At 35.5% G+C, this 27,260-nt stretch overlaps 1 protein-coding gene across 1 annotated transcript; it reads right to left on the reverse strand.

Annotated features, from left to right (window-relative positions):
• Positions 1-660: 660 nt before the first annotated feature.
• On the reverse strand, positions 661-15,697 carry LOC100257968 (gamma-soluble NSF attachment protein). The gene is made up of 9 exons (XM_002276249.4): positions 15,559-15,697; positions 13,265-13,332; positions 13,012-13,096; positions 12,775-12,933; positions 12,112-12,249; positions 11,427-11,505; positions 9,597-9,676; positions 1,875-2,004; positions 661-916 (listed from the first exon to the last, which is right to left on the reverse strand). The coding sequence occupies exons 1-9, from the start codon at positions 15,600-15,602 to the stop codon at positions 812-814; spliced, it is 888 nt and encodes a 295-aa protein (XP_002276285.1). The 5' UTR covers positions 15,603-15,697; the 3' UTR covers positions 661-811.
• Positions 15,698-27,260: the final 11,563 nt, after the last annotated feature.

The following is a 27,260-nucleotide window of genomic DNA, read 5'->3' on the forward strand; positions in this document are numbered from 1 at the left end:
TTAAAAGGGGTAAACCATGAAATTGATTGATTTTGTCTTTGAACTAGACAATAATCAAATAGTTTTTTGCGTATTTATGCTCCGAAGCCTGTCATTCAACCTAAAACTAACTAGAGTCTATTCACACCTCTAATTATACTTGATCTATTTAATTTTGTCTGCATGCACGCATGAATGTCCAACACATGTAAAATTGCAAGAGATTTAAATGCAATGCATTTCCGAGAAAGATATTGCACACTCTCATTGGATCTTACAAAGTGAAAACTTTAGCATGGGTTGGGCTTCCTAAGTGTCTTCGTTGTAGAGCACTATTTATTTACCATCTCGTGGGAAAACCTTAAGTTGGAAACCACTTCTGTAGACCCTGAAACCCTAATGGGCATGAACAGTTTGCAGGTAAGGCTTTGTTTGGATGATAAGACAGCCAATAAAAATACACATTATGCTAAGGTTGTGTTCTCTTGTAAGCCGAAAACAGAGCCACAACAGCTCAAACTGCAGAGTGAAAAGCAAACCCGTTAAGCTTCCATTTGGGAGGAAGTTTTCCTTTTTCTTTTATGTATTTATTTTTTATTTGGCCAATGGCCCATGGCAACTGAGAAGGTTGTTCTGGTATCCATCAGCCAAAACTTAGAGGTTGTTCTGTTGAAGTTGAAGTTTTATCTATAAAACAATCACCTTTGTATTCATGAGTAAACTGAACAATGACCCAGGGCATGTATGTATATAGAATGAAACAACTTTAGCAAGTAGCAATAGCCAAACATATTGATATCCACATATCTGGGAAAAGGATTGAGAGGAGAAACTAAGTGAGGTCATCCTCATCCAGTGGCTCTTCTTGTTCGTTGCCTGCATTAGCCTTCATTGCACTTACATCCCCTGTCGGTAGTTTCCTTGCAAGCCTGATGATCTGCAGTCAAGTAAATTGAAACTCCTGTTTACTACCATTACATAGAAGACAACAATGGGAGAAATTACAAGTGGGTCACCATAAAATTAGAAGGCAGAAGAGATTCCAAAACCTCAAAGCTGATTTAAGAAAAAAGGAGTTGCACATTTGGAAAATTCCAACAATCAGTTAATTCAATTTCACATTGGTAAGAACTGCGACTAAGCAGAGGAGATGACTGGGAGCTCATTAAGAATTTGAATTCCAAAGTCAAACTGCATTTTGTTCTACTGCCCCTACCCCCCACTAAAATCAAAATAATCAGTTATGTAGGACAAACTGCCAGATTCTGCAAATAAAGTTGAAGCACAAGGGGGCTTCAATCTGAATAGAAGAGTAGTGGTCTCTTTAATTCAAAGCAGGGGAAATGGAATAAAAAGGTTAGGTCTAGCATGCAAAACACTGATGTGGAACCTATTGAATATGGATTCAACATGTTCAAAAGAAGAAAAGAAAATATTGTAATTGTAAAGACGTAGATCAAATTTTGAAAAGGTCAAGAATTTGAGACAAAAGACCAACAAATGAGATTGATGAGTAGGAGGCAGTTGCTTTATAATAGAGGATCACCTCAAATCCATCCAACAGATTAATGTGTCACATGAAAGATATCTTCTCATGTTATTTCTCCTCTCTGACTCCAAATATAATAAATACATGGTTTCAGATCCATCACTTATTATCATTTTAGTTAGTCGTGATTCAAATTCAACAATTCCATTGCACAAGGTGTACTACACCTATTGATCCAGTCATGTTTGTATCTGATAACTCAATTTCTGTGGCTTAGGTTCATCGAGGGAAACCCTATCCATGTGTTTACAATGTGGCACATTAAAAATCAGATCATCATTGTATTAAACATAAAATTCTGCATTTCCCAAGAGTTAATGTGGTACAAATGGACCAAAGGACATACCATATGGTCAAGATTTGAAATAGTGCTTGACTGAGCCACACGTTTGATTTCTTCAATGTCACCGTCAGCATAAGCAGAAAGAAGTTTACTAGCACAACGACCCTGATCACTACTCAGAAAAGCATCAATCCTGCAAAAAGTAGCATAAAGTAGTATCTAAATTCCCATGTATCCCCTTTTAGATAAAAATTTGACGGCAGAAGGGAAATAATTACTAGGTTTTATTAATACCTTTTCATGTTTAGTTTTCAGAGATTTATAGAATAGTGGAAAATGGAATTGTTTTGCAGCGAGTATCATACAAAAAGACTAATGAGCTTTTGCTTTCTCTAACATTTGCCTCTTATCTACGTTTTATATCTTACATCAAATGATTAAAATACTGAAGTAATGTGATTAGGAAATGACTTACTGTATGAATTTAATCATGAGAAAAAGTGAGATCTAGGTTTTAAATCCTATATCAAATTATTTAACAACTGAAATCATTGTGATTAGGGAATAAAACTGCAGGTATATAAACATGTGTGTGTGTGTGAGTGAGTGAGTGAGTGAGAGAGAGGGAGAGAGAGAGAGAGAGAGAATATGAATTCAGGTAGATATTATAGTCTTATGGACATCCATGGAAATAAAGAAAACCCACAACTGGTCCTCCAGCTGCTACTTTAGTTAAAAAGAAACGTTCAAGAGAATTCTGCTGAAAGTATAATTTCACAACATTTTAAGGGCAGGTTGACAATGCATGAGATAGGTTGGATCAAGTCCACATGGATCAAGATATCAAGAATGAGTGGAAGCCCACTTATTTTTGGTTTCAAATTCCCCTGGATTTAACCCATTTTTCTACAGCTTTCAGAAACTTACCTTAAGTAACACTTTGTTCTTTTAAATCCTTGAATGACAGGGATCTCAGTTTTCCCAAACATTCCCTTAAAAGAGTACATAACCAGAAAAGAGAATAAGCATGAGTTAAGATATTGGGGAGAATGAATCTGAACAGGGACTCCCTCCCTCCTCTCTGCGTCTGTGGGTGAATCTACTCCACATTTTTGAGAAGGAAGAAAGAGGTTTGGGAACTCATTAGGAATGGACTCTCTCTCTTCCCCCTTACTCCACATTTTTAAGAACCAAAAAAAGATATTTGGGAAAACAAAATTTTCATAAGGAAAAGGATAGTGGGAAGGGAGGTAGGACAAATCACTTCCTACTAGATATACTTTGGGAGGATGTACTCCACAATTTTTTTTTTACTTTGGGTAATATATATATATATATATATAATCTCAACAATAGTCAACCCATTCCCAAAAAATGAAAATCATTCTCGTTCTCTCCCTTTCCCAATAAAAAAGGCTGCCATTTATTTGCACAACACACCCTTTTGTTTGGTTTTGGAAGGGTTATGAAACCAGAAACAAATATGTGTGTGTGTGAGAGAGAAAGAGGTAAGTTTTATTTTATTTTTATTTTCCTCTAAAAACATAAAAAAAAAAGAAGATGTTTTTAACACAAAAAGAAAAAAAGAAAAAAAGAAAACAGAAAAAGAAAACAAGGAAGAGCAGCCAAGTCAAGAGTTGAATCAAAATTGGGTTCCACTCCCATGAATTTGTGAGTATCAAGGCCATTGTAATATGAAGAGTGTTTGAAACATACAGGTGGATATTACTCTATTCATGCCCATCTTGGGTAAATAGTATTGTTCTTTGCCAATATTCATATCCTATAACATGCTTAAAGAATTTAAACTACTATGGTCAGAAGCATGTCTAAAACCCTTTCTTCCATACTAAAAATAATTTTGAAGTTAATTTATTTCTTGTTTGGAACCTTTCTCAAGAATGTAATATTTTTTAAGGTTTCACAAAACAACAAGGTGCATTGCAAAGTGGGCAATATCTGTGAAACTAGATTCTTCAACTTCACCACACATACCCATGTTGGCACAAAATGACACTGGTGTGGGTGGGATCTTTTTCAAATGCACTTATTTCACTTTGGCTATAGTCGTTTGATTTTTAATTGATTTCTTTTTGTTTTTTGTTTTAATTATCCTTGCTAGAAATGGTCACACAAGAAGAGATAAATTTCCTCATTTTTTACAAGGATATTGGGGATTTTTTTGTTAGAAACAAGATAATTTACTGGATTGAACTTCATAAGTACAATTAATATACCCATAAAAGAAAGCAAAACAAACTGCATATCTAATAAAGGAAACCAAAAACAATTTATGATCCAAGAACACAACACATATCGAGAGAGTAAACAGTCCAGCCAAAGGACACCAAGTGTTCAGCCCTTCACTTGGCTAAATGATCCACTTCTTGGTGAACAACACAGAAAAAAGGAAGAAAGACCATCTCATTTCACTTGCAACATTAACAATTTTCTGGATCCATCCATCATACTTCCATAGACCTCTTTCCCTCTAGGAATCCACAAAATGCAAAGCAAAGTCAACCTCAAATGATAAAGCTATAAATCTCATTCCTCCATAGATAGTTACACCTAGGAGAATTTACTAAAATGTGGATTTTTATAAGAATTTTCAAGCTTTTATTAAGGATTTGTTTCTTTTGCATTTGATCCCTGTTTGGTCTTCCGCCCCCAACCCCGCCTCCCTCTTCCTTTCTTTTTCTTTCCTTTTACATGTTGCATCAATATCCATACCCTTTACTAGTTGAATCCTTGTATTCTATTATATGAGAATGTGAATGATTAGAACCTAGACATGCATTAATACACCAACACCTGCATTCAATTCCATGTAATACAAGGTAACATTGTTTAAGAGGTTTTCTTTTAGGAAAATGAAATTATGTCAATAACTGTGTAGATCTCTATAATTGTTGATGTTATAACTAACACGGAGGAAGCAAGCCATGCAAAAGTGATGAGGTTGTAGTAAGATGTTGAAGTGTTCATTTAATTAAAAAGAATGGAGTTGAGACCATTTGCTTAGGTAATATGATGCACACACTTAAATCTAAGACGAGATTGCAATTTATCATAGCCGTTCCCTAGGCAGAATTAGTTCTTATGGTACTGTATAAAAGTAAATACAAGATGCCTAATAATGGGTGGGATACCAACTGTACATTGAGGAAGTCACACAAATGTTCTTGGAAAGTCATCTCCTAAGGATGTCCAAAATTCATTTGTCCATGGTCAATCAGTTCATTTTTGGAGATGCATCTTATGTATATCTCTATATAGCTTTAAGTCATAGTAGAGGTAGTTCTTTTATGTTGAGGTCTCCAAGGAGGTCTTGAAGGAATACCCAGCAATGTTGCTTATTTCTTCCCTAAAATTTGGAAGGAATCTTAGGACAGATTATATGAAGTGATTGCACTACAAAAGGAGATTGGTGAATGAATTGTAGGATACTATCCCTTACCAAACACTTTTGGGGTGTATTTTACCAAAGAGTTGGGTAATTCCACCTTTAGCATTGCTTCCACAATTCAAGAATGATTTGTTCATCCATTCAAAAGAAACACATTAATAGTACTTAGTGAGCGACTACACCAATAAGATGCCTTAAGCTTGATAGTAATCTGCTTTGATGGATAATTTGTCATATGGGTGCTTAAGCCTTGCAATGTGTAAACTCTTCAACTTCATTCATAGTACCATTGTTTATGTGCAATGACAGTGGAGCAAATTTGGGATCATTGCCGAATGCACTTATTTTGTTTCAATTACAAGTATTTGATTTTAAATTTTTTCCTTTTTCAATTACCTAAGTAGATAGTTACCATTTTAAAAGAATATCAAGGGATAAAAGGGAGGAGAGGTATAGGTGTTTATCAAATTGTTGATTAATTTGTAGAGAGCGAAGGATTTGCTAAAAAGTAGATTTTTATGAGAATACTTAGAAATAAGGGTGGAGAGGTATAGGTTCTTATCAAATTGTTGATTGATTTGTAGAAAGAGAAGAATTTGCTAAAAAGTAGATTTTTATGAGAATACTTGGAAATAAGGGAGGAGTGTAGGATAATTTGAAGCTCATTAAGAGATCATGAGGCGAGATTCTTTAGGCTTTCTCTAAGCCACTTAGTATTGATTTGGCTACAAAGATATTAGTTCTTCTAGCAAGCCTTAAATAGGTAGACTTAATAGGAATGAGAATTCATAATGTAGGAGGGGCTCAATTATTGTTATCTTGTGGGTGTCTTAAGGTCAAAGACAGTTGTGAATGCATATTGAATGGAAGTATCTGGGATTATGGACTCGCCAAAAGAAATGGGGTACTGATGGGGGAAAGCTTTTTAAAGTTTATTCAAGGAAGAAAGGGAAGACCTAAGTAAACTTTAAGTAGGATTAATATTAATTAGAATTGAATTGAGATTGGTATTTGTTGGAGTCTAATTAGGATTAGCTAGTTGAGTTATAATATAATTAGAATTTGAGTCATAATAGGTTATTAAAGTCCTAGTAGACTTTGGATGTTATAATTAGAATTAGAATCATAATAGGTTATTAGAGTCCTAGTAGACTTTGGATTTCTTAGAGAAGCCTATAAATAGGCTAATCAATGTAAATCAAAGGGATGAATTTGATGAATAATATTATACTTTCTTTCATTGCAAGGTTGCAACCCTCAATGGCGAGACTCCATTGATTTTCTTCTAGGTGAGACTCCTAGAAGGCCTTAGTGAGACTCTAAGGTTTTCCATCTTTTCTTCATTGTTTCTTCTTTCTCTCTATTTCTTATCTTATAATTTTCTCTACCATAAAAATTATTCCTTGTTCCTCTCCTTACACCCTAAAAATAAAACCCTAGCCCACCTACCCTTGAGTGTAGACAACCATCCTAGGGTTGTCCTACTGAGTCATCAACCCTTGCATCTATTTGATGCATCATCACATGGCCGTCGTCTAACTCCTCGAGAATCATGTCATTCGCCTGTCACGTGTTGCCACCAGAGTCATAAATACTCGAAGTAAGCCCCTTTAGAGATAGGGGCGAAGCCTTGCTTCAAAGTCTCTATATCCCTATCCCCAAGGCCTGTGAAACTGCCTCAAATGGATGCTCACATGCCCACCCCCCTGTTTTAATGCCCCAAGATCCTCATCTGCAAGCCCTTTGGGGGAAAGATAAGACAGATGCCATATATGGTTGACTAATGCTCCTACCATTACAGATAGGAAAACTTCGATCGTAAGCTCCTCTAGGGACTTTACAATTTCATTGCCTTAGGCGATAACGGAATGCTGCTCTTTCTGAAGGTCTTCTGTCTGTTACTGGCTGTCATGGATCGGTCGCCCCTCACTACAGATACCAAAAGAAAGAGACAATAGAAGAAGTCCGCCTCCGTCCCTCCTCCTCGGAGCCAGGTGCGGTTTTAGGAATTATGGGAGTGTACTCTTTTATGTGGAAGCACAGTTAGGAAATCAAGAGAATCATAGTTTAGCTAAGAGAGGAGGTTCCCCCTTTGTAGAGTTTGTTAAGAATTTTCTTCCTTTATTAGGGTTTCCAACTTGGTTTACTTCAAGTTGTTTGTTCAGCAGGTGTTAGGGGTATTAGGGGCCTTTGTTCTGATTTTTCTTTTCCTTGTGTTTGCCCCAAGTGTGAACAATATCTAATCTAACCTTGTAGCCTAGTTTTTGTAATTGAGAGGAATCCAACTAGTCTATAAAATGGTCTAACCTTAGATTAACCTCGTATTGAAATTTGGACTGTGCAAACAAATTCAGCTGTGGCCTAGAACTAATGAAAATTTCTGAGATTAGCATGTTATAGAGCCTATAACCTTGAATTATGTTATATTTCTAGGTGTCTGATACTTCACATCTCCAAACTTTAGATACTAGGACTCAACTTAAGAGGATATCATTAACAAGTGTAGGTACTTGGATATGAGATAATAAAAGTTGAAGTAGTTCTTAGTGCAGTAAAATTAGGCAATAAAGTTGAGAAATTTGACACAGAAATTGTTGGAAAGAGTTTATAATATTGATCTTTGACTATTGAGATAATTTGAGTTTGGGGCATTGATCTTTGACTGATTCTATTTTATTATTCAAAATTAGCTGAAAGATTGAGATGATTTAGTGTTTGTTTGGATACACTTCCTATTTCCTGTTTTTACAAACAAAAAACAATAGTAACTTCTACATATAATACAAGAACTCTATAAGGATTACAATGAAAATATAATGGTTTCTAAAAATTGATTAAACAAATTGAGATATTAAAACTAAATTTCTACTTCAAATTTTAAAAGTTTTGAAAGTACTTTTTGAGGACATAACATAAGTCTAGGCTTTTGTATACTAGTTTCTATTTTTTTATGTAGAAGCTTTTATTTTTAAAACAAAAAAATAAAGAGTATCCAAACGAAGCTTTATCTTTTCAATTTTACATTATTGTGTCTATTTTAAACTACTCATGAAATCATTATTTTAGAATTTGGTAAAATTATATTGATATAAATTTCAATTTGACAACTTCACAATGGTAACTCACTTATGTTTTTCTATAATTCTTTTTGCTATCCCAAAATATCCTCATAAAAGCCCATTTTTCTTCTCTCTTCTTCCTTTAAAAAGAAAATGAAAAAATTGACAACAAATTCTTCACCTTATTCAACCGCTACAATTATCTACCAAGATATCTCAAGTGAAAAGAAAAAAACACAATTAGGAATCACCCAAAATAAAAAGTAATATGCTCTTAATAAAACTCCCTCTCTTTTCTCTTATCCTTAAATATTCTAATAAGCATCACAGGCCTTGGCAACCTACAGCAGCAAGCCTCATTCATATTGTAAATCTATGACTAAGGCAGTGCAAACATGAGTCATGCTTGTGCTCACAACTTGGAATAGGACGACTACAATTCTTCCCCCCTGTTGTTGACCAAATCAAAGTCAACAGTTGCCAAGTCAATCAATGGGGCAATCCTAGGTACCATGGATGTGGCACTCATAAACATCAAAGCAAACCTTTGGATCCCTTGAAAACTAATGGAAACCCAATCCCAAACTAGAGAATTGAATTCAGTAATGTCAGAATTGACAATTTGGAATTATGTTCAAGTTTCCTATCACTGAGGCTCTGAGCTTATTAGCATATTCAGATCTAACCCTTCTGAACTCCATCAGGAATGCCACCCCATGAGAGCATTTGAGCACATGTCAAGAAATGTCAGCCAATTTGACACAAGTCTCATGCAAGGAGATACCTGAGAAGCATATGCCATGAAATTCACCAGCTGTATGGTCACCAGCATACAAAGGTATAGAAACGAAAATTCGAAAGAGAAATCTAAAAAAGCACACATTTCATTGTGTTTGTAAAAGAGTAAAGCAAGATTTGAGTATTATATCCCCAAATTCTGAACTAAGTCTTTTGCTCATTAAATTTTATCCTGGTCATTGACAAGGGCACTAAGAAAAGATAGCAGGAAGCCAAAATTGCATGAAAGAAAAGGAGCTGATTGCTAAAGAGGATTCCCCCATTGAGGAGCTTTGGAGAAACTGCTGGAAACTGGAAGAGTACTAATTCAAATCTCAAGGGTCATGCATTTCAGAAAATCATATAGAAGCATTACCTAACGGCTGATACCCTCAGATCCAGAAGGAAAAATAACTTAGCGAGAGTTCAAACTTGTTGGGGTGTTTTAATTTAAAATGTTTGCATGTAGTTAATTATGAGAGCCAAAAACAATTCAATATGTAATGACGTACAATTTACTTTTGAAAATTTTCAACTTACTGAGAACAATCATTGTAGCACTTCTCCGCTTCCTTGAAGTCATGGGCATAGAGGTACACGACAATAGCACTAAGATATGCCTGAATACAACCAAGATAAGTTTGGAAAATTTTCATTCTGCAAAATCCTGAACATAAAAAACAAGAAAGCAAAGTGAAAAATAAACAAATATTATCTTTTTCTTCTTTGTTCCTTAATAGGGGAAAATGAGATCTTAACATCAAACGCATTTATGCAGTTAGCAATAAATCTTTAAGACTCATATTGGATTCCAGTTATTGCTGCAAAACAACAAAAGAGCTCACTGAAAGGCTGTTTGTAATCAGTGACAAACTAAACAACTTGGGTCCTTGTCAGTGTTGCATAAACATAAACTGATTGATTCTGATCACTATTAGAATATTACAATAGAAAGTTGGCCAGATAGGAAAGCCTTCAATTCCTGATAAAATTGTACTTTAAATCATGTACAGAGATGGCATTATGATTTGAGTTATGCAACCAAACAGTTGAAATCTATGTAAGAAGACACATATAGTGTCTGTGCCTGTCATGATAGGAGGAGAGCCTAACATGGTTACCTCCAAAAAGTTGATATATAATATAGTTATAGACAAAAGTAAGGGGTTGGCATTTGATGCCTATATTATGTATCCAACAAGGCAGGGAAAAAAATAAAATATATCAGTATGGGGAGGATGGAGAAAACTTCACAGCAGAGAATACTGCAGCAAGAGAAATTTTCTCTAAGGTAATCAATCCTTCAATTTTCTTATTTATTTCTACAATGGGAAAGTGCTAACCCACAAGCATTCAAAGAGATTGGCAAATTGTGGATAGATCCACCCCCAACCCCATAATGCTTCTGAATTGTTAGCCTTTCATTGTCCCCATCTTAAAACATGATGGAGTTCTACTGCAAGTGGTGCTGCATTAGGAATCCAATTGAAGCAGGAGTATGTGGTATCCTGAGAGACTGCATTGCATTGCAGTTCTTGTCTTCTCAAAGGGGTATGCCATGAGAGATACTACACATGCAGATTGTGGGGAGCCTAAAGAATCAGCTTTCATGGTTTCATTTCAATCACTCCTAATGTTCTCAAGTGGTTCAAACAAAGTTCTGAAGAAGCTATTGATTTATCAAGTTACGTGGAGTTTCCTATGTTTCAGCCCCATGTTGCAACTACAAAGTAGATAGTTTAGATGAGCAGCCACTCTAAATGACTTTTTTGGAGGTGTCTTAACTCCTGGCTTCCAAGAAGGAGATCCTTTTGGCTCCTGAAGTATAAATTTGCATTATTGCCTATGGCTTTTTTCATTCTCTTTAATATGAGAAACCTCTCATTTTATTTTCCTCTTTACTTTTCTGTTAAGTTTGCTTATCAAACATTGGTGTCCAATATCTCAAGGTTTTATTTCATTAATTTTGGGGCAACCAATCTAAAGGATATGTCCTAGGTTTGGCTAGGCTCCCAATGACAACTTTTGCATGTGGAACTTTACCATTTTTATAATTATTTTATGCAATTTTATGATTATTTTATTGCATTTGGAACTTCAATGTTTTTTTTTATAAAAATTTCACTAAACTTTAATTGAGATTAGAAAAGGAAATTAAGGGGAAGAAATTAAACAATGCGAATTCCCCCCTTTTCTAACTAGTGAGACATGGTTACTGGGAGGATTATAGGAAGAGTTTACATAATGCAATATACTCCTTTGGCAACAAGAGAAAACAAAAATGAAAGTTGAACTTCCAATAGATACTCATGATTAAACAGATTGCATAGAGCTATAAAGGATAGAATACCAAAATGATAACTTTCACACCTTGAACTGGCTATGGGTAGCTTTGCACTTATCAGCTGCTAGGCCCCACCTCAGTAGAAAGGTTGCAGCATCTGCATATCTGCAAGCAATGAAAGCATGAAACCACTTAAAACTTCCAAACTATTAAAAGGTTCAACCAAAGGCATACAAATAAAAATCTCACAGATTAACATAGATCTACATGTAAGCTAAGGATTTAATCAACATTTGATGGTGGTGCTGATGTATTTCACTAGCACAGATATGACATTAACAAGCATGGCTAACAGAACTGGACCGTCCAAGGAACCATTTGATGGCCGATTCATGTGTCAGTTGCAACAACCATAGTCTCTTGACTTGGTTGACCCAGTGTAGAGTGCAAAGGATTAAATATTAAAAGCTTTTGGTAACCAACAAGACCATGAAGTCAACTCTAGTTTGGAGTTTCTGTTTTACATATAGACATGTTAGGTTCTATTCCCAGAGTGCACCAAATAAGATTTGCATATAAAAAACTAAATGAGGCCACAAACTATTTATTAGTATTATAAATTTCATAAAGCTCATTTACAGAAGAAACAGATAAATAATAATTCATGAGGATTCACATTCATCTCAATCACATAGACGGAAAGTTAACCTGAGACCTTAACAAGTACATCTACAGAGTATCACAGTTGTAAGAAAAAAGGAAATTCCTTACTTCTCCAGCTTTATATAAACACTTGTAGCAGCACGATACAGATCAAATGCCATATGTTCTTTGCCATCCTCTTCAAGTATAGTGCAAGCATCTGTGTAGAGTTGTATAGCTTCATCAGGGGCAGCATCTTCCAGAGCACTAAAAGAATAAAACAAATAAACAAATCACTTCTATTGTTCTCCAGACAACTAAACAATGAGGAAGGTAATCAAAGCTGATCAAGGAAAAAGAAGGGTACTAAGAAAGCAACCAAAAAATGGGGGTATCAAGAAGCTATATTGTCAAACTCCCATGGCATGTTTATTATGCTCCGTGGAAATTGAGTGGTTCCTTGTACTTTTCATATATTTTGAACATACAAACGAATCATCCCATATTTGGGTCATTAAGAGTGTCTGATCTGTTCTCTAAGTGGAACTGTGCATGATGCCCCATTACACTGTCAGAATTATACAGGAAAAAAATTTGAAAAAGAAATCAAATAGAGAAATCTAGATTCATGCAGAATGAAAAATACTCTCTTAATGTTTCACCGTGTGAACACAGAGGTGTTCAGAATCAATGAGTGCTATGTGACTAAGCTTCTATAGAAAATAGTAAATCTACAGAACCACTAAGGAATGAAGTAAGTTACGATAATAAAAATATAAACCATGTGCATACCGAGCACCCTTTGCCAGAGCATCTGATGCAGGTTGTGATCTACCACATTCAGTGTATAACTCTGATGCCCGTCTATAAAAATCAGCAACTTCACCCCAGTTATTTAGTTCCTTTGCTAGAGCTGCAGCAGACTCCATATGCTTAGCAGCATCCCATTGCCTGGTAAGCTAGTAAAGGACAACAAACTAACAAATAAATCCAGATAACGAGATTAACATCAGTCAAAGATGAGGATACGAAGAAAGCATCTCTTGTCCTTTTGAAGCTTTCTCAAATGCTACTTTTGCTTTCTCATAATCTTTGGCAAGCCTAAACCCAACAGCTACAACAGAAAAAGCAGAGGTTTAAGAAAAATCCACATGAAGCCCATCATGACCAATCTTCTTTCAATTTCTTTTCAGGTTTCAGTAATCATTATATTGCTTAATATTTGCTACTATATTATAAGATGTAAAAATTAAATCTACTAGAGCAGAGAAAAATCACCCACCGGCCTGCTCATACAGGAGAGTGGCACCCCTCCAATCAGCACTCCACCTTGTAAGACTGAGTTTCGTTCTAAAAGAATGGAAGCAGAAGTAATCAATACTTCATCAAAAGAAAGAGGAAAAAAAAAGAAAAAGAAAACACAGGGGTGACACATTTGACATGTATAATGTATGTAATCTTTGGATATATAAGGAGTTTCCTCTTCTTCATGAAGAACAGAAAATAAATGATACATGCATATTACAACATGGTCAATTGCCTTTTGAAGAATAAACATTGCATGTTTTGCATTTATCTTTCAGCTCTATCTTAATTTAGGATATATTTCAATACAATCACATATAATTAAAAAAAAAAAAAATCCATAATTATGGGCAGTTGATGCTCTTGTTAGTTGTTATCTTTCATTTGGTCAACATTTCTAAGAAAGATATAAGTATGATCATTTTCTTTTAAAAAAAAATTCCAGTACTCATGAAGTGCAAACAATGCTAAAGATTTTTTTCCATCTGATTTTTGGCTCTCAAAAGGTGGATGTAATTTCATTTTATGTAACTAATAGGAACTTGTTAATCAAGAGGTATTTGGCATTAGTGGTCATGCAGAACAATCAAAATGGTAATATCTTAAAAAATATTCATAAAATATTGATATCATAAAACTTTTTAATTGCATAAAAAAAAATTGTTACTAAAACATGAAAATTAGAAACCAAATTAAAAATTGCTAATACAAACAATACATTTGAGATAAGAAGATCACTTAATGAACATGAACATGCAAGTTTGTACTGCTTCAAAGTGAAAACTATACTCATTCACAAGCATATATAGGTTATATATCCAAGAACCCTAGAATAGGTTGCACCTCAATAGGTTAGGTCTAGTTTGGGCTTATATGGGCTAACCCAAAATAAGGAACATTTAGTTAGAACCCAACCCAATCCAACTTCTAACCAAGATTTTCAACCCAAACTCAATCCAGCCTTATTTTTCCAAGCTTGGGTTAGGACTAGGTTGATCGAGTTATATGAAAAAAATTTGGGTTGGGTTGGTTTGAATCGACCCGTAATGTTCTTTTCAACTTTTTTCTCTTATGCCAAAATTTATATAATAATTGAGACAACGTTCAAAACAACAAGAAGAATTATACATAAGTTTAGTTTTATTTCTAGTAAAATGAAATATCACATTATATATTTAAAATTTGACATTTTTCTTTAAAATTAAATGAAAATATGTAAAATGAATATTAGTATATCAAATAATATAAATTATAAGTATTGTTAAAAAATATTAAATTGGATTCATGTTAGTCTCAATTTGCCCAAATTCAACCCTAATTAAGTTTGGGTTGAAAGAACTCAACCCAAGGCCAACACAAGTACTAAAAAGGATTATCCCATCCCACCGAAATTTTGTCAAGTTAGGTTAAGCCAACCTGTCCATTGCATCCCAAACCTAGAGTATCATTCCTTCACTTCTTAAAGTCCAAATGATAATCAAATGTTATAACTGAATCCACAAATTTAGAGCACAATGCTGTCAAAGTTACAGGTCGCATAGGCATGTACTTTCCAAACTCATAACATTTCTTAAATTTATACAAATTGCACATAAGTGGTAACTTATCAGAGTTATTAAATATTGCCAATAACTTGAGGCAATTAACATGAACACCCAACATTATGATTCATCATCTACACTACATATTTTGTATATCAACTGCGTATCAAAAGATCTACATCTTATTTGCTTACTCTCTCTTATTGACAGAAATCAATAATTTGGTTGAATTTAATTATCTAAAAAATTACAAAATCCAGATCTTTTTAATACATTGAATATCTGCTAACATACGCAATAATATGATCTATAACGTTGGTAGTGATTATCAATGATCTAAATCATCAGACTTTTTCCCTAAAATAAGCCATCATTCTTACAACTAAAAATTCACATGTTTCAAAATTTTGAAGTACTCCATATCGGATTATATAAGTACAAATAGGCAAAAGCTCACAAGAAACTCCAAGTAAACAAAGAAGAATTAAATCTTCATATGCTAATTCTCCATTTAGCAGAGAAATAAAGGAAAAGGAAAGAAATCAAAATATTGAATCTTCAGATTTCTCAAAAATATTGAATTGGAGAAGCAGCTAATTTAAGTTCCCTAAAAACCAAAATAAAAGAGAACCATAAGATTCAAAATTTCGTGTTGTTTTCTTTTTCATTGCTTTCTCGGAAACCAAACGGAGTGGGAATCTACGAAATGCATGGAGAGAAAGACACTAACAACTTATCGGCTTTGATGATGAGCTTTTCGGGATCGGAACCCATTGAAGAATAGTTGGAGCTTTCTTTCTCTGCTTCTTACAGGCCAGACTTGAGAGCTCAACGCACTCTTCTCATTTGGGTTGGGCTCATCTCATGCGGCGTTGTTCTTTTCATCTGTTGCAATCCCGCTATTATCAAATGAAATATCGCCACGTCTTGATGCTATGGTATTTTCACCTACAGAGGCACACAGGTGATTATTATTTATTAATTTCATTTTTAAGAGTCAAAGGTAATCAAATGGGATGATTTGAAATAATAATAATAATAGTAATAATAATAAAAGTATGGTCTCCAGAAACAACCCATATGATATAAATATTTCCATTTTCCTAATAATATGTTTGATTGTTGGAAAAATGGAGAGAAAATGTAAAAGAAAGAAAATAGAAATAAAAGAAAGAAGAAAAAAAAAAATAGAAGAAAAGAAAAATTGAAATAAATTAAAGTTAATAAATTATTTTTATATATTATTTTAAACTCATTCTATTTATTTAACTCTTGTATATAAGAGTAAATAATTTGAAAATACCTAATTTTTTTTTAACTAATATTAATATTTTTTATTTTTTATTTTTCATAGTACAACCAAATATAAAAAGAAATTTTTTTGATTTAAAGTCAATAAATTATTTTTATATTTTATTTCAAATTCATTTCACCAATGTTTTAAAAATCAAACTTTCATAAGATTTTCGGATGCACCCACACCACTCACTCTGCACTTTAGTCAATTACTGAGTGTTGAGAGTTGCGGGAGCTTTCACCATAGGAAACCCTTTGAGATGTCGAGGTAGTGCATGTGTGGAGGTGATGACCACTTTGCATGGAAGTGTCTTGTCTCTTCGGAGGCGTACAAAGGGTTGTGTACTGCCGGATGGTACGATCGCTTCTACTAGGGATCCTTTAAAGTCCACTTCTATTCTTTTTAGAGCTACCTTGACCTTATAGGTTGAGCCTTAGATCATTCGATCAGGATTTCCTCTTGTACACGTGGGTGCATCTGACGGCCTTCAGAGCCTCTTTAGTTACCGTTCAGATCCAATACTCCCTATTTTGATGTCCAGTAGAGAGTGCTTAGAGATCAGTGCGAGTTTGAGTTTCAGTTAGACCACTCTTCTGCATTGTGTTGCTTGTTCCTTCTAGTTTAGTCTAGCATCTCTTCTATGCTTTTCTCCCATCGTGCCTTATCTTGTTTCCCTATGCTTTATAGGATTTTCTTTTCGTCTTAGTTTGAGTTTGCCATCTTGAGTTAGAGTTGACGATAGACCGTTTTGCATCATCGATCAGACAGATATGGATTCGCAGGCCATCACGATTGATCAGCTCACAGCCACTATGGCTTCTGTTCAAGAGATCATAAATAGTCTCAGTTAGAAGCCTAACAGTCATCAGGGTATACACTCATCCCCACCTTTTGGACCATCAGTGCCATAGACCTCGCCTTTCATGCTACATGGTTAGCTTGAGGTTGTTCCACTCGTTATACTACAGATCACAATCCTTGAGGATACTCACGCATGCATGGATCGTATTAAGCAGTGTATCAGACAGTTGAGGGTATTTGACGGTTTAGCAGCTTGGGATGATCTTGAGGGTCATTAGGGAATTGATTAGAGATCCTAGAGGGAAGTTCATATCCAATTGGAGCGGACCTTATTTCATTAGAGAGCTGATCCCAGAGGGCGTTGCATGGTTGATGGATCTAGATGGAAACCGATTCTCGGAGCCAACTAACGTAGATCAACTGAAAAAGTATTATGTTTGAGACCATGGTCGCAAGATGGGTGGCCATCATTTTGGTTAGTCATATACCTTGTTATCCCCATTTTGACATACAAACCATCACTAGCCCATTGAGCCTCGCATGTGCAACATAACCTTTCTTTCTTATTGCATTGCTTACATTTCTACACCTGGATAGGGGCTCTTTCGTGTATACATGCTTCATTTAGGAGTTTCATGAGCCTTGGGCCTACGGGTGCATCTTTCTCTCATTATTTTTCCTACCATCACACTACTGCATTCCATTGTATCTCATTGGTTGTGTTCTTCATTTCTTCTTCTTTATTCTATCTACTGCTTGTTTTGCTTTATATTCTCTCCACCCTGAGTGATGATCCTCCTCAGTTCATTACATGGAGGATAGTCACATCATTTTCACTATCTATCCCACAGACACTGATTTAGAGATCCTTAGTTTGAGAAGGTTATCTCGTCAGAGACAGTTTTTGTTACCTTAACACTTGAGAGTGTGTCTATCCATTATTGATATCATCTTTGGGGTTCATTTGTTTATGTTCAGGGTATGTACGTTTGTATATATGTAATAAAAAAACTGATAAAAAAAAAAGAAAAAAAAAGCACATGTGTGTATGTGCATAGTATTCTCCATCATTGAGCACACATATTGATATCTGATGGTCATTTTATCGAGTATGTTTGTTGTTAAGAGTTCGTATGTGAGCTTTTTGAGATCTTTTTTTTTTTTTTTTTTTTTTGTATTCACTTTGCCATATTTCTTTGAGAGTGAGATGAGTGACCTTCTCCTAGGGACTCTAGGTCATTGTCCCTTCCATCATTGCATTCATTATTGATGTGACTTCACTTCATGTTTGATTTGAGTTGATCATCACTTTTCTTCTAATATTCATTGTTTCGCTATCATCCTCGTCATTGCTTGTGATTCATCCCATTCGCTTCACTCCTTTGTTCTTTTCTTACATTGACTTATTCCAGGTTTGATATTTCCCTTGCATCATTCTTGCATATCTCATTGCCAGTTCTGTTTGCTTCATCGTCTCATTATTGATATTATATTCACATTGGGCACCCCCAGGTCCATGGCTCACGAGCTTTTCTATGCATGTTGCATTTTATACATGAGGGCATGAGTTTTTCATCATTAGGTATTTGGGCCTAGTTTCCCTTCATTTCTATTACCTTATCATCCTAGCTTATGTTATGTCCCGTGTCTTAAGACCACCCTGAGGCCATGGGATCAGATGTCGTCTTCGACAACCCCTATTTGGACAAGTATTTGAGATTTGGTTGATATTTAGATATCATCATGCTTCTTCTTTTGGGAGATGCCTCTTTGATGTTTGGACCCGATTCAGTTGTGGATATGGATGACCGGGATTGCACATTTGATGATGGATGATTTAAGGTTGTCCGATTTTCCGATCTACCATACATCTGATGCCACACTGGGGCATATTTCCCTTTCAGTTGAGATTTGTAGATCTTCATGGAATTGCATGATCATTTCCACTTACAAGATACAAACCAAGACAATGACCTGTTTGTTATCTTATCATGATCTCCTAGTGGAGCCTTTCTTGGGCCATTCAGTCAGGCCCACACTTTTGATATTTAGATGTCCTCATGCTTCTTCTTCTAAGAGACGCCTTTTTGATGTTCGAACCTGATTTAGTTGTGGATTTGGATTATTGGGATTACACATTTGATGATGGATGATTTGAGGTTATCCGATTTTCCGATCTACTATACATCTATGCCATACTGGGGCATATTTCCGTTTTGATTGAGATTTACAGATCTTCATGGAGTCACATGATCCTCACCACTCACAAGATGCATGTCGAGTTGATAGTCTATTGTTATCTTATCATGATCCCCTAGCGGAGTCTCTCTTGGGCCATTAAGTCAGGCTCACACTTTTTGGCATTTAGATATCATCATGCTTCTTCTTCCAAGAGACATCTCCTGGATGTTTGGGTTTGATTCAGCTATGGATTTGGGTGATAGAGATCACACATTTGATGATGCATGGTTTGATGTTGTCCGATTTTCAACTTATTATACATCTGATTCCATACTGGGGCATATTTCCGTTTTGATTGAGATTTACAGATCTTCATGGAGTTGCATGATCATCCCCACCTACAAGATACATGTTGAGATGATGACTTGTTTATTATCTTATCATGATCCCCCAGTGGAGCCTCTCTGGAGTCATCCAGTCAAACCCCCATTTTTCGGTATTTGGTTGTCATCATGTTTCTCATTCTGGGGTACTCCTTTTGATCTGTGGGTCCGATTCAGTTATGGACATGGATGACTAGGATTGCACATTAGATGATGGATGATTTGATATCATCTGGTTTTCCGAACTATCACACATTCGATGTCATACTGGGGCATATTTCAGTTTTAGTTGAGATTTGTAGATCTTCATTGATTTGCATGATCATCCCCAGTCACGAGATGCACGCCGGGCCGATGGTTTGCTTTCATTTTGTCCTAATTCTCCAATGAAGCCTTTCTTGAGTCATTTAGTCAGGCTCATATTTTATGATATTGTCATGATTCTTAGATGGAGTTATCTTAAGTGCATAGACTCCCACATCATCATTTCGATGGAGTGCATGTCAGGTCTCTTACACGTCCCCATTGAGCTATTCTCAAGTCATCAAGATAGACCAGATACACTAGTTGCTATACTGGGGCATATTTCTTTTTTTTAGCTGCGGAGATGATTGTTTTCTCATAGACTTGTTACAATCTTCATTACTCGGACGAAAGATATTTCTTTGCATTACTGGTCACAGTTTCAATGATTTTGGCCGAGATGAGCTTCTAGAGGAGCACAACCTTCGAGTTTTAGTTGTCCCACTATCCATGACTCTTCTATAGATTGTTATGTTGAGGTCGTGGTAGTTACCCCAACAGACTATCCTCTTGAGACCCCCCAGTGGATCATTCATTTGAGATGATGATGGATTCCTCCAGCATAACATTTTGAGTTAGAGACGTTCGACTTAATGTGGCACTTCGTCAGGCCTTGCAATTTAGTCATATGGGATGTGAGGCCATATTTATAATCTATTTGACCATTTCGACTTGCTAGCAGAACATCTTTTGAGACTCAAGGAGCCTCTTTCAAACCCTTCTAGTGGATTGAGAGTTGTGGCGGCATGCTACACTAGGGCATATTTCCCCCCTCATCATTTCCTCGTAGATCGGTATTCAGAGCCGCCATATTTTTTCAGTTATGACTTTCAGAACTATTTCTTCTTAGTTTGGGCGTTCAGAGCCACCATCATTTCTTAGTTACGATGTTTAGAGCTGCCATATTTTCTCAGTTATGACGTTCATAGTTGTTCTTTTCAGTTTGGCATTCAGAGTCGTGGTTCATAGTATGAAATTCAGAGCCACCTTCTCTTTTCAGTTAGGCGTTCAGAGCCATCATATCTTCTTAGTTATGGAGTTCAGAGCCACCATTTCCTTATAACTCGGCGTTCAGAGCCATCATTGCTTCTCAGTTACAACGTTCAAAGTCGCCCTTCTTAGTTTGACATTCAGAGATGTTAGTTCTCAGTTTTGGCATTCAGAGCCACCATTTCCTTACAGCTCGACATTCAAAGCCATCATCGCTTCTCAGATACGACGTTCAGAGTCGTCCTTCTCAATTTGACATTTAGGGATGTCAGTTCTCAGTTCGGCGTTCAGAGCCGCCATATATTCTCAGTTTGACGTTTAGAGCCATGTTTTCAGTTTGGTATTTAGAGCCGCATCTCCAATTTGGCGTTCAGAGTCACTATCCCATCACAGTTTGGCGTTCAGAGCCACCATCTTTTTCCAATTTGGCGTTGAGAGTCATGTTCATAGTTTGGCATTCAGAGCCACTATATCTTCTCAGTTTTGGCATTCAGAGCCACCATCTCTTCTTAGTTATGGCGTTCAGAGCCACCATCTCTTTATATCTTGGCGTTCATAGCTACTATATATTCTTAGTTACGATGTTCAGAGTCGTCCTTCTCAGTTAGACGTTCAAATCCACCATATCTCTTTTAGTTTGGCATTCAGAGCCGCATCTCCAGTTTGGCGCTCAGAGCCATCATTCTATCATGATCGGTCATTATTTGCCACATTTTCGACGTTTAGAGTTACGTTCCTAGCGTTCAGAGCTGTCAATTTAGTTTGGGCATTCAAAGCTTCGTCTTTAGTATTCAATGTTATCGATTTTTTTAGTTTGGCGTTTAGAGCCATGTCTTCAATTCGGCATTCAGAGTCATCATGTCTTTCTCAGTTAGGTGTTCAGATCTACCATATCTCTTTTAGTTTGGCGTTTAGATCCGTATCTCCAGTTTGGCGTTTAGAGCCACATCTTTAGTTTGGCGTTTAGAGCCATCATCCTATCATGATCGAGCATTCATTGCCACCTTTTCGGCATTTAGAGCTACGTTCCTAGCATTCAAAGTCGTTGTTTGTTTCAGTTTGACATTTAGAGTCATGTTTTTAGTTTGACATTCAGAGCTTCGTCTTTTGTATTCAGTGTTATCATTTTTTTTTTTTAGTTCGGCATTCAGAGCCATGTCTTTAGTTTAGTATTCAGAGTCATCATGTCTTTCTTCAGTTAGGCGTTCAAATCCACCGTATCTCTTTCAGTTAGGCATTCAGATCCATCGTATCTATTTCAATTCAGTGTTTAGAGCTGGATATTCATTTTGGCGTTCAGAGCCGCATATTCATTTTGGCATTCAGAGCCGTTGTTTGTTTCAGTTTGACATTTAAAGTAGTGTTTTTAGTTTGACATTCAAAGCTTTGTCATTTTTTTTAGTTTGGCGTTCAAAGTCATGTCTTCAATTTAACATTTAGAGTCATCATTTCTTTCTTCAGTTAAGCGTTCAGATTCACCATATCTCTTTCAATTCGACGTTTAAAGCCGCATCTTCATTTTGGCATTTAGAGTCGCTGTTGTTTCAGTTTGACATTTAGAGTCGTGTTTTTAGTTAGGCATTTAGAGCCATTGTTCAGCTTGGCGTTCTGAGCCATCGTTCACAGATTGGCATTCAGAGTCGTTGTTCATAGTCAAGCATTCAGAGCCATCATCTTTCCACAGTTTGGCGTTCAGAGCGTCATCATTCACAGTCAAGCATTCAAAGCCATTAGTCAGCCTGGTGTTTAGAGCCACATTCCTAGCATTTAGAGTTGCCATTATCTTTTAGTTTGGCGTTCAGAGCCACATTGCTAGCATTTAGAGTTGTCATTTTCTTTTAGTTTAGCATGCAGAGTCATCTTCTTCACTCTAGATGTTTAGAGCCTTAAGCTCACGACCCAGAGTCGTTCATTTCATCTATGACTCAAAGTCATTCTTTCCATTTAGAGCCTTGAGCTCACGACCCAAAGTCGTTCATTTCATCTATGACCCAAAATCATTCTTTCCATTTAAAGCCTTGAGCTCACGACCCAAAGTCGTTCATTTCATCTATGACCTAGAGTCATTATTTCCATTTAGAGCCTTGAGCTCACGACCTAGAGTCATTTTTCTCATTCATGACCCAAAGTCATTCTTTCTATTTAGAGCCTTGAGCTCACGACCTAGAGTCATTTTTCTTATTTAAGACCTAGAGTCTTTCCAGCCCTGAGCTGAGCCTTCATCATTTGGTCGCCCATGAGTGGTATGACCTGGAGTTTGCGTATCACATTCTCTTTCTAGCCGATCAGTCATAGAGCCTGAAGCTCATAGCCCTGAGCTGTTCACCTAGCCTTGAGCTATTCATTGTAACCCTGAGTTACTCATTGCATCATGACCTAGAGTCATTCATGGCATTCCAAGCCCTAAGCTCATGACCCGAAGTCGTTCCTATCCTTCACATCCTTAAGATGTTTCATTTTCATCATTTTAGCCACCTATGAGTGGCCTCAACCCGACACCACAAGCTGAAAAGCATCCTGATCGACTATCCATTTAGAGCCTTGAACTCACAACTCAGAGTTTTTTTTCTCATTCATGACCCAAAGTCATTCTTTCCATTTAGAGCCCTGAGCTCATGACCTAGAGTCGTTTTTTCTTGTTTATGACCCAGAGTCATTTTCCATTTAGAGCCTTGAGCTCGCGACCCAGAATTGTTCTTCTCATTTATGACCTAGAGTCATTCTTAGCATTCAGAGCCCTGAGCTCACGACTCAAAGTCATTCTTCTCATTTATGACCTAGAGTCATTCTTAGCATTTAGAGCCCTAAACTCACAACCCAGGGTCATTATTCTCATTTGTGACCTAGAGTCATTCTTAGCATTCAGAGCCCTAAGCTCATGACCTAGAGTCGTTCTTCTTATTCATGATCCAGAGTCATTCTTAGCATTCAGAGCCCTGAGCTCACGACCCAGAGTCGTTCTTCTTATTCATGGCCCAGAGTTATTCTTAGCATTTAGAGCCTTAAGCTCACGATCCAAATCCATTTTCACACTTTAGGCATTCAAAGCCATCTTTTCCAGTTTTAGGCATTCAAAGTCACTCCTTTAATCAGTTTTAGGCGTTCAAAACCACTCATTTCTTCCAGTTTAAGGCGTTTAGAGCCACTATATCTCCATAGTTTGGCGTTTAGAGCCATTGCTCACACTTAGACATTCAAAGCCATAGTTTAGTTGTTCAAAATTGTTCGTCTCAGTCTTGGCATTCAAAGCCACATTTCAGGCGTTCGAAGTTGTGATTTTCTAGAGTCTGTCATTCTCCATTATGTGTGACATGGCTCTTTAAGCTCGTAGCTTGTCTCTTGATTGTATTGTTTGACACCCTACACCCTATGTCCTCGTATGGTGCACGTATGGTTTTTCCCATTGTGCTCGTTCCTATGCTCTTTGGTGGTTTGACTATTTCTCTCGACTTCGATATCAATTTTCGAGTAACTTTTGGAGACTTTTTAGGGGTAGTGTGGATCCATAGTGTAACTTTAGGGGCACCTTAGGAGTTTCCATTCATGCCATTTCATTTTTGTAGGGTTTTAGAATCTTATTCTTGTTTTAGTTTAAGAGAACCCATGTCATACTAGGACAAATTTGGTGGTCTTTTTTGTTCTTTGACAAAGTTCACTTCGTTTCGTTTGTGTATACACTCACTTTACTCGTGAACTTTACCGAAGAGGGGCATATTTGTAGACTCCAAAATTTGTCCCAATTTTTTTTTTCATTAATTTTGAGCCTAATTTTTGTCAATAAATTTTAAATCCCGATTACATGTGTTTTTTTTTTGCCCACTCACTCTTTAATTCTTATTTTTTATTATTTTTTAAATTATTTTATTTTTATTTATATTTATTATTATTATTATTATTATTATGTTATATTATAGTATATTATATTTTATATTTTATTTTTATTTTCTTTCTCCTCTCTCCTTTCTCTTCGTCTACCTATTCTCAGCTACCCCCCATACTTCTCACGTCCAAAGGCTACCCATTTATACTCTTCATCATTTTTTTTCCTTTTTTATTTATTCTCCCCCATTCCCAAGGCAAGAATGGCTGACCCCCCATTCCTCTCTTCATTTTTTTCTTTTTTTGCTACTCTCCCTAGGACACACAGAAGAACGGCCAACGACCCTTCATTTCTTCTTCCCCATGCTTTTTCATTTTCTTCCTTTTCCCCAACAGCAGCCAACCGACCTCCTCATTCATCTCTTCATTTTTTTCCTAACTTTTCTCATACTCTTTCTTTCTCACATCACTCCCAGATGGTCGGACCCTTGAGATTTTTTTCTTCCTTTTTTTTTTTTTGGGTTTTTGTTCTCCCCGAACACCCACTGCCACTTTCCTCTCCTCACCGAGCACCCACACATGGCGGTGGTTGGCCCAATTTTTTTTGGCTTCCCATTTCTTTGGGTGGCCAACCCCCCATTTTTTTCCCTCATTTCCTCTCCATTCTTCCTTTTCTTTTTTCGTAACACAACCACCACCACATAGATTTCCACCCATTTTTTTGATAGTCGGTTATTATTATTATTATTATTATTATTATTCATTTTTCTTGATTTGATTTTAATAGTAATTGTTGTTTGTGAGATTTGAATAATTGAATTAATATGAAATTTGAGATAATTTATTGTTGGTGAATTAATTTAGAATTGGTTAATTTGAGTTAGATAAATTGATAATTTATATGATTGTACTCATTTTAATTATTTTATTTGGATATGATATAATATTTTGGTATATTTTGGATGTGGGTTTGCATATGAAATTGGGTTGATTTTGGTTGTGGATTTAGGTTTGCATATTAAATTGAGTTTAGATTATGAGATATTAAATTTAGGCCTAGTAGAATTTATTTTAATTTATCCAATTTTAAGTTTGGTTGATTGTACTTGTATTTTTGGTTATTAATTTGGATGTTTTGGGCTAAGACCTATAATAATTTTGGCTCATTTTAATTGGTGAAATTTATGGGATTAATTTGAAATTTGAATTTGAGTTTAAATATTTGTTTGGGATTTTGTACATCTTTGGATATTTACATTTGTGCTATTTTTGTTTTTGCATGGGCCAATTCTGCAATCTTGTTGGCTGAATATGAATTTATGACTCGTGGAGCACGAAATTTCATAGGAGAAAGTGAGACTCGAAAAGTTGTAGGAAGACATTGAGCTTATTATAAGTTTATTTTGGTACATATTTTATTTTTCACTTTTATTTGGTTTTATTTTTATTAATTCTTGTAAATGTTCGTTTGTATATATTTATTGAGTGTGTACAAAATTGAACATTGAACAAACTAAAAATTTTGTTTAAATGAAAGGAAGAATTCAGTAAATATGTTTTAATAAAACAATAATTTTAAAATATTTTTTTTAATAAAAGAAAGTTTTTTTATTTATAAAAATTTAGAAAAATGAACTTAGAAAAATTCAAAAGAATTGTTTTTCGTAGAATTTGAAAAATCGTTTTTAATAAAATTGTCCAAAAATTTCTTTGTTTAATAAAAATTATCCAAAAATTGTTTTGTAAATAAAGTTGTCCCAAAAATTAATTCTTAATAAAATTGTCCAAAAAAATATTCTTTTAAATGGATTTTTTTTTTCTTAATTAAAATGGGATTAAAAATATTTTTTAGAAATAGAGGATTTAATTTTTTTTCTTTTTAATTAAAATTTCTTTTGCAAATAAAGTTATGTCTTTTTAAATCATTTGTATAAATCACTTTTTTTTTTAAAATGAAAATGAATCAAAATACTTTTGTAAATAAAATTGTAAAATATCATTATTTTATAGTAAAAGTAAGTAAAAATAATTTTTGTGCCCAAATATGTTATTTATTTTTTATTATTTTATTAAGTTTCAGGTCTTTTTCTTTCTTTACATCTTTAAGTTTTAGGGTATTATGTATTTTAAGTCTCATAGAAGTAGTTGAGGGGTGGAAGAGTTGGTTGTAGTTAAGGCTTGTTTGGCCGAAAAAATAAGAGATGGTTTTGAGGCTTATGTTGTTTTTGTTAAGGTGAGAGAGCTAAGTCATGTGAGAAGGGAGTTTTCTAGAGTCTTCTAGAGGTGGTATAAAATCTAAGAAACCAACTCTATTAGGGAGTTAACAATTTTTGGGCTATTCGAGATCTCCGTGGAGAGAGAGTAGAGAGAGAAAAGAGGGAGAGAGTAATCGGGTTAGCTGTGAGTTCTTTTTTCTCTATTTTTGGGTGAGGAAAGCTTGAGAGAAAACAGAGAAAAAGTGAGTGAGATCTGAAGGTTGTCACACATTTTCTGGTTTTTGAGAGAAAAGCTGGAAATAGAGAAAGTCTTGAAGACACGGGAGAGAAGAAGCTAAGTTCGTGAAGAAGATAGTAAGAGATCTTAGGGTAAGAGCTTAGAGAGAGATCAGTCTTCACTATAGGCTCAAAACTATTTTTTGGATAATTTGTTTATGGGGAA

Source organism: Vitis vinifera, chromosome 10, assembly GCF_030704535.1.
Source record: "Vitis vinifera cultivar Pinot Noir 40024 chromosome 10, ASM3070453v1".
Taxonomy (NCBI): domain Eukaryota; kingdom Viridiplantae; phylum Streptophyta; class Magnoliopsida; order Vitales; family Vitaceae; genus Vitis; species Vitis vinifera.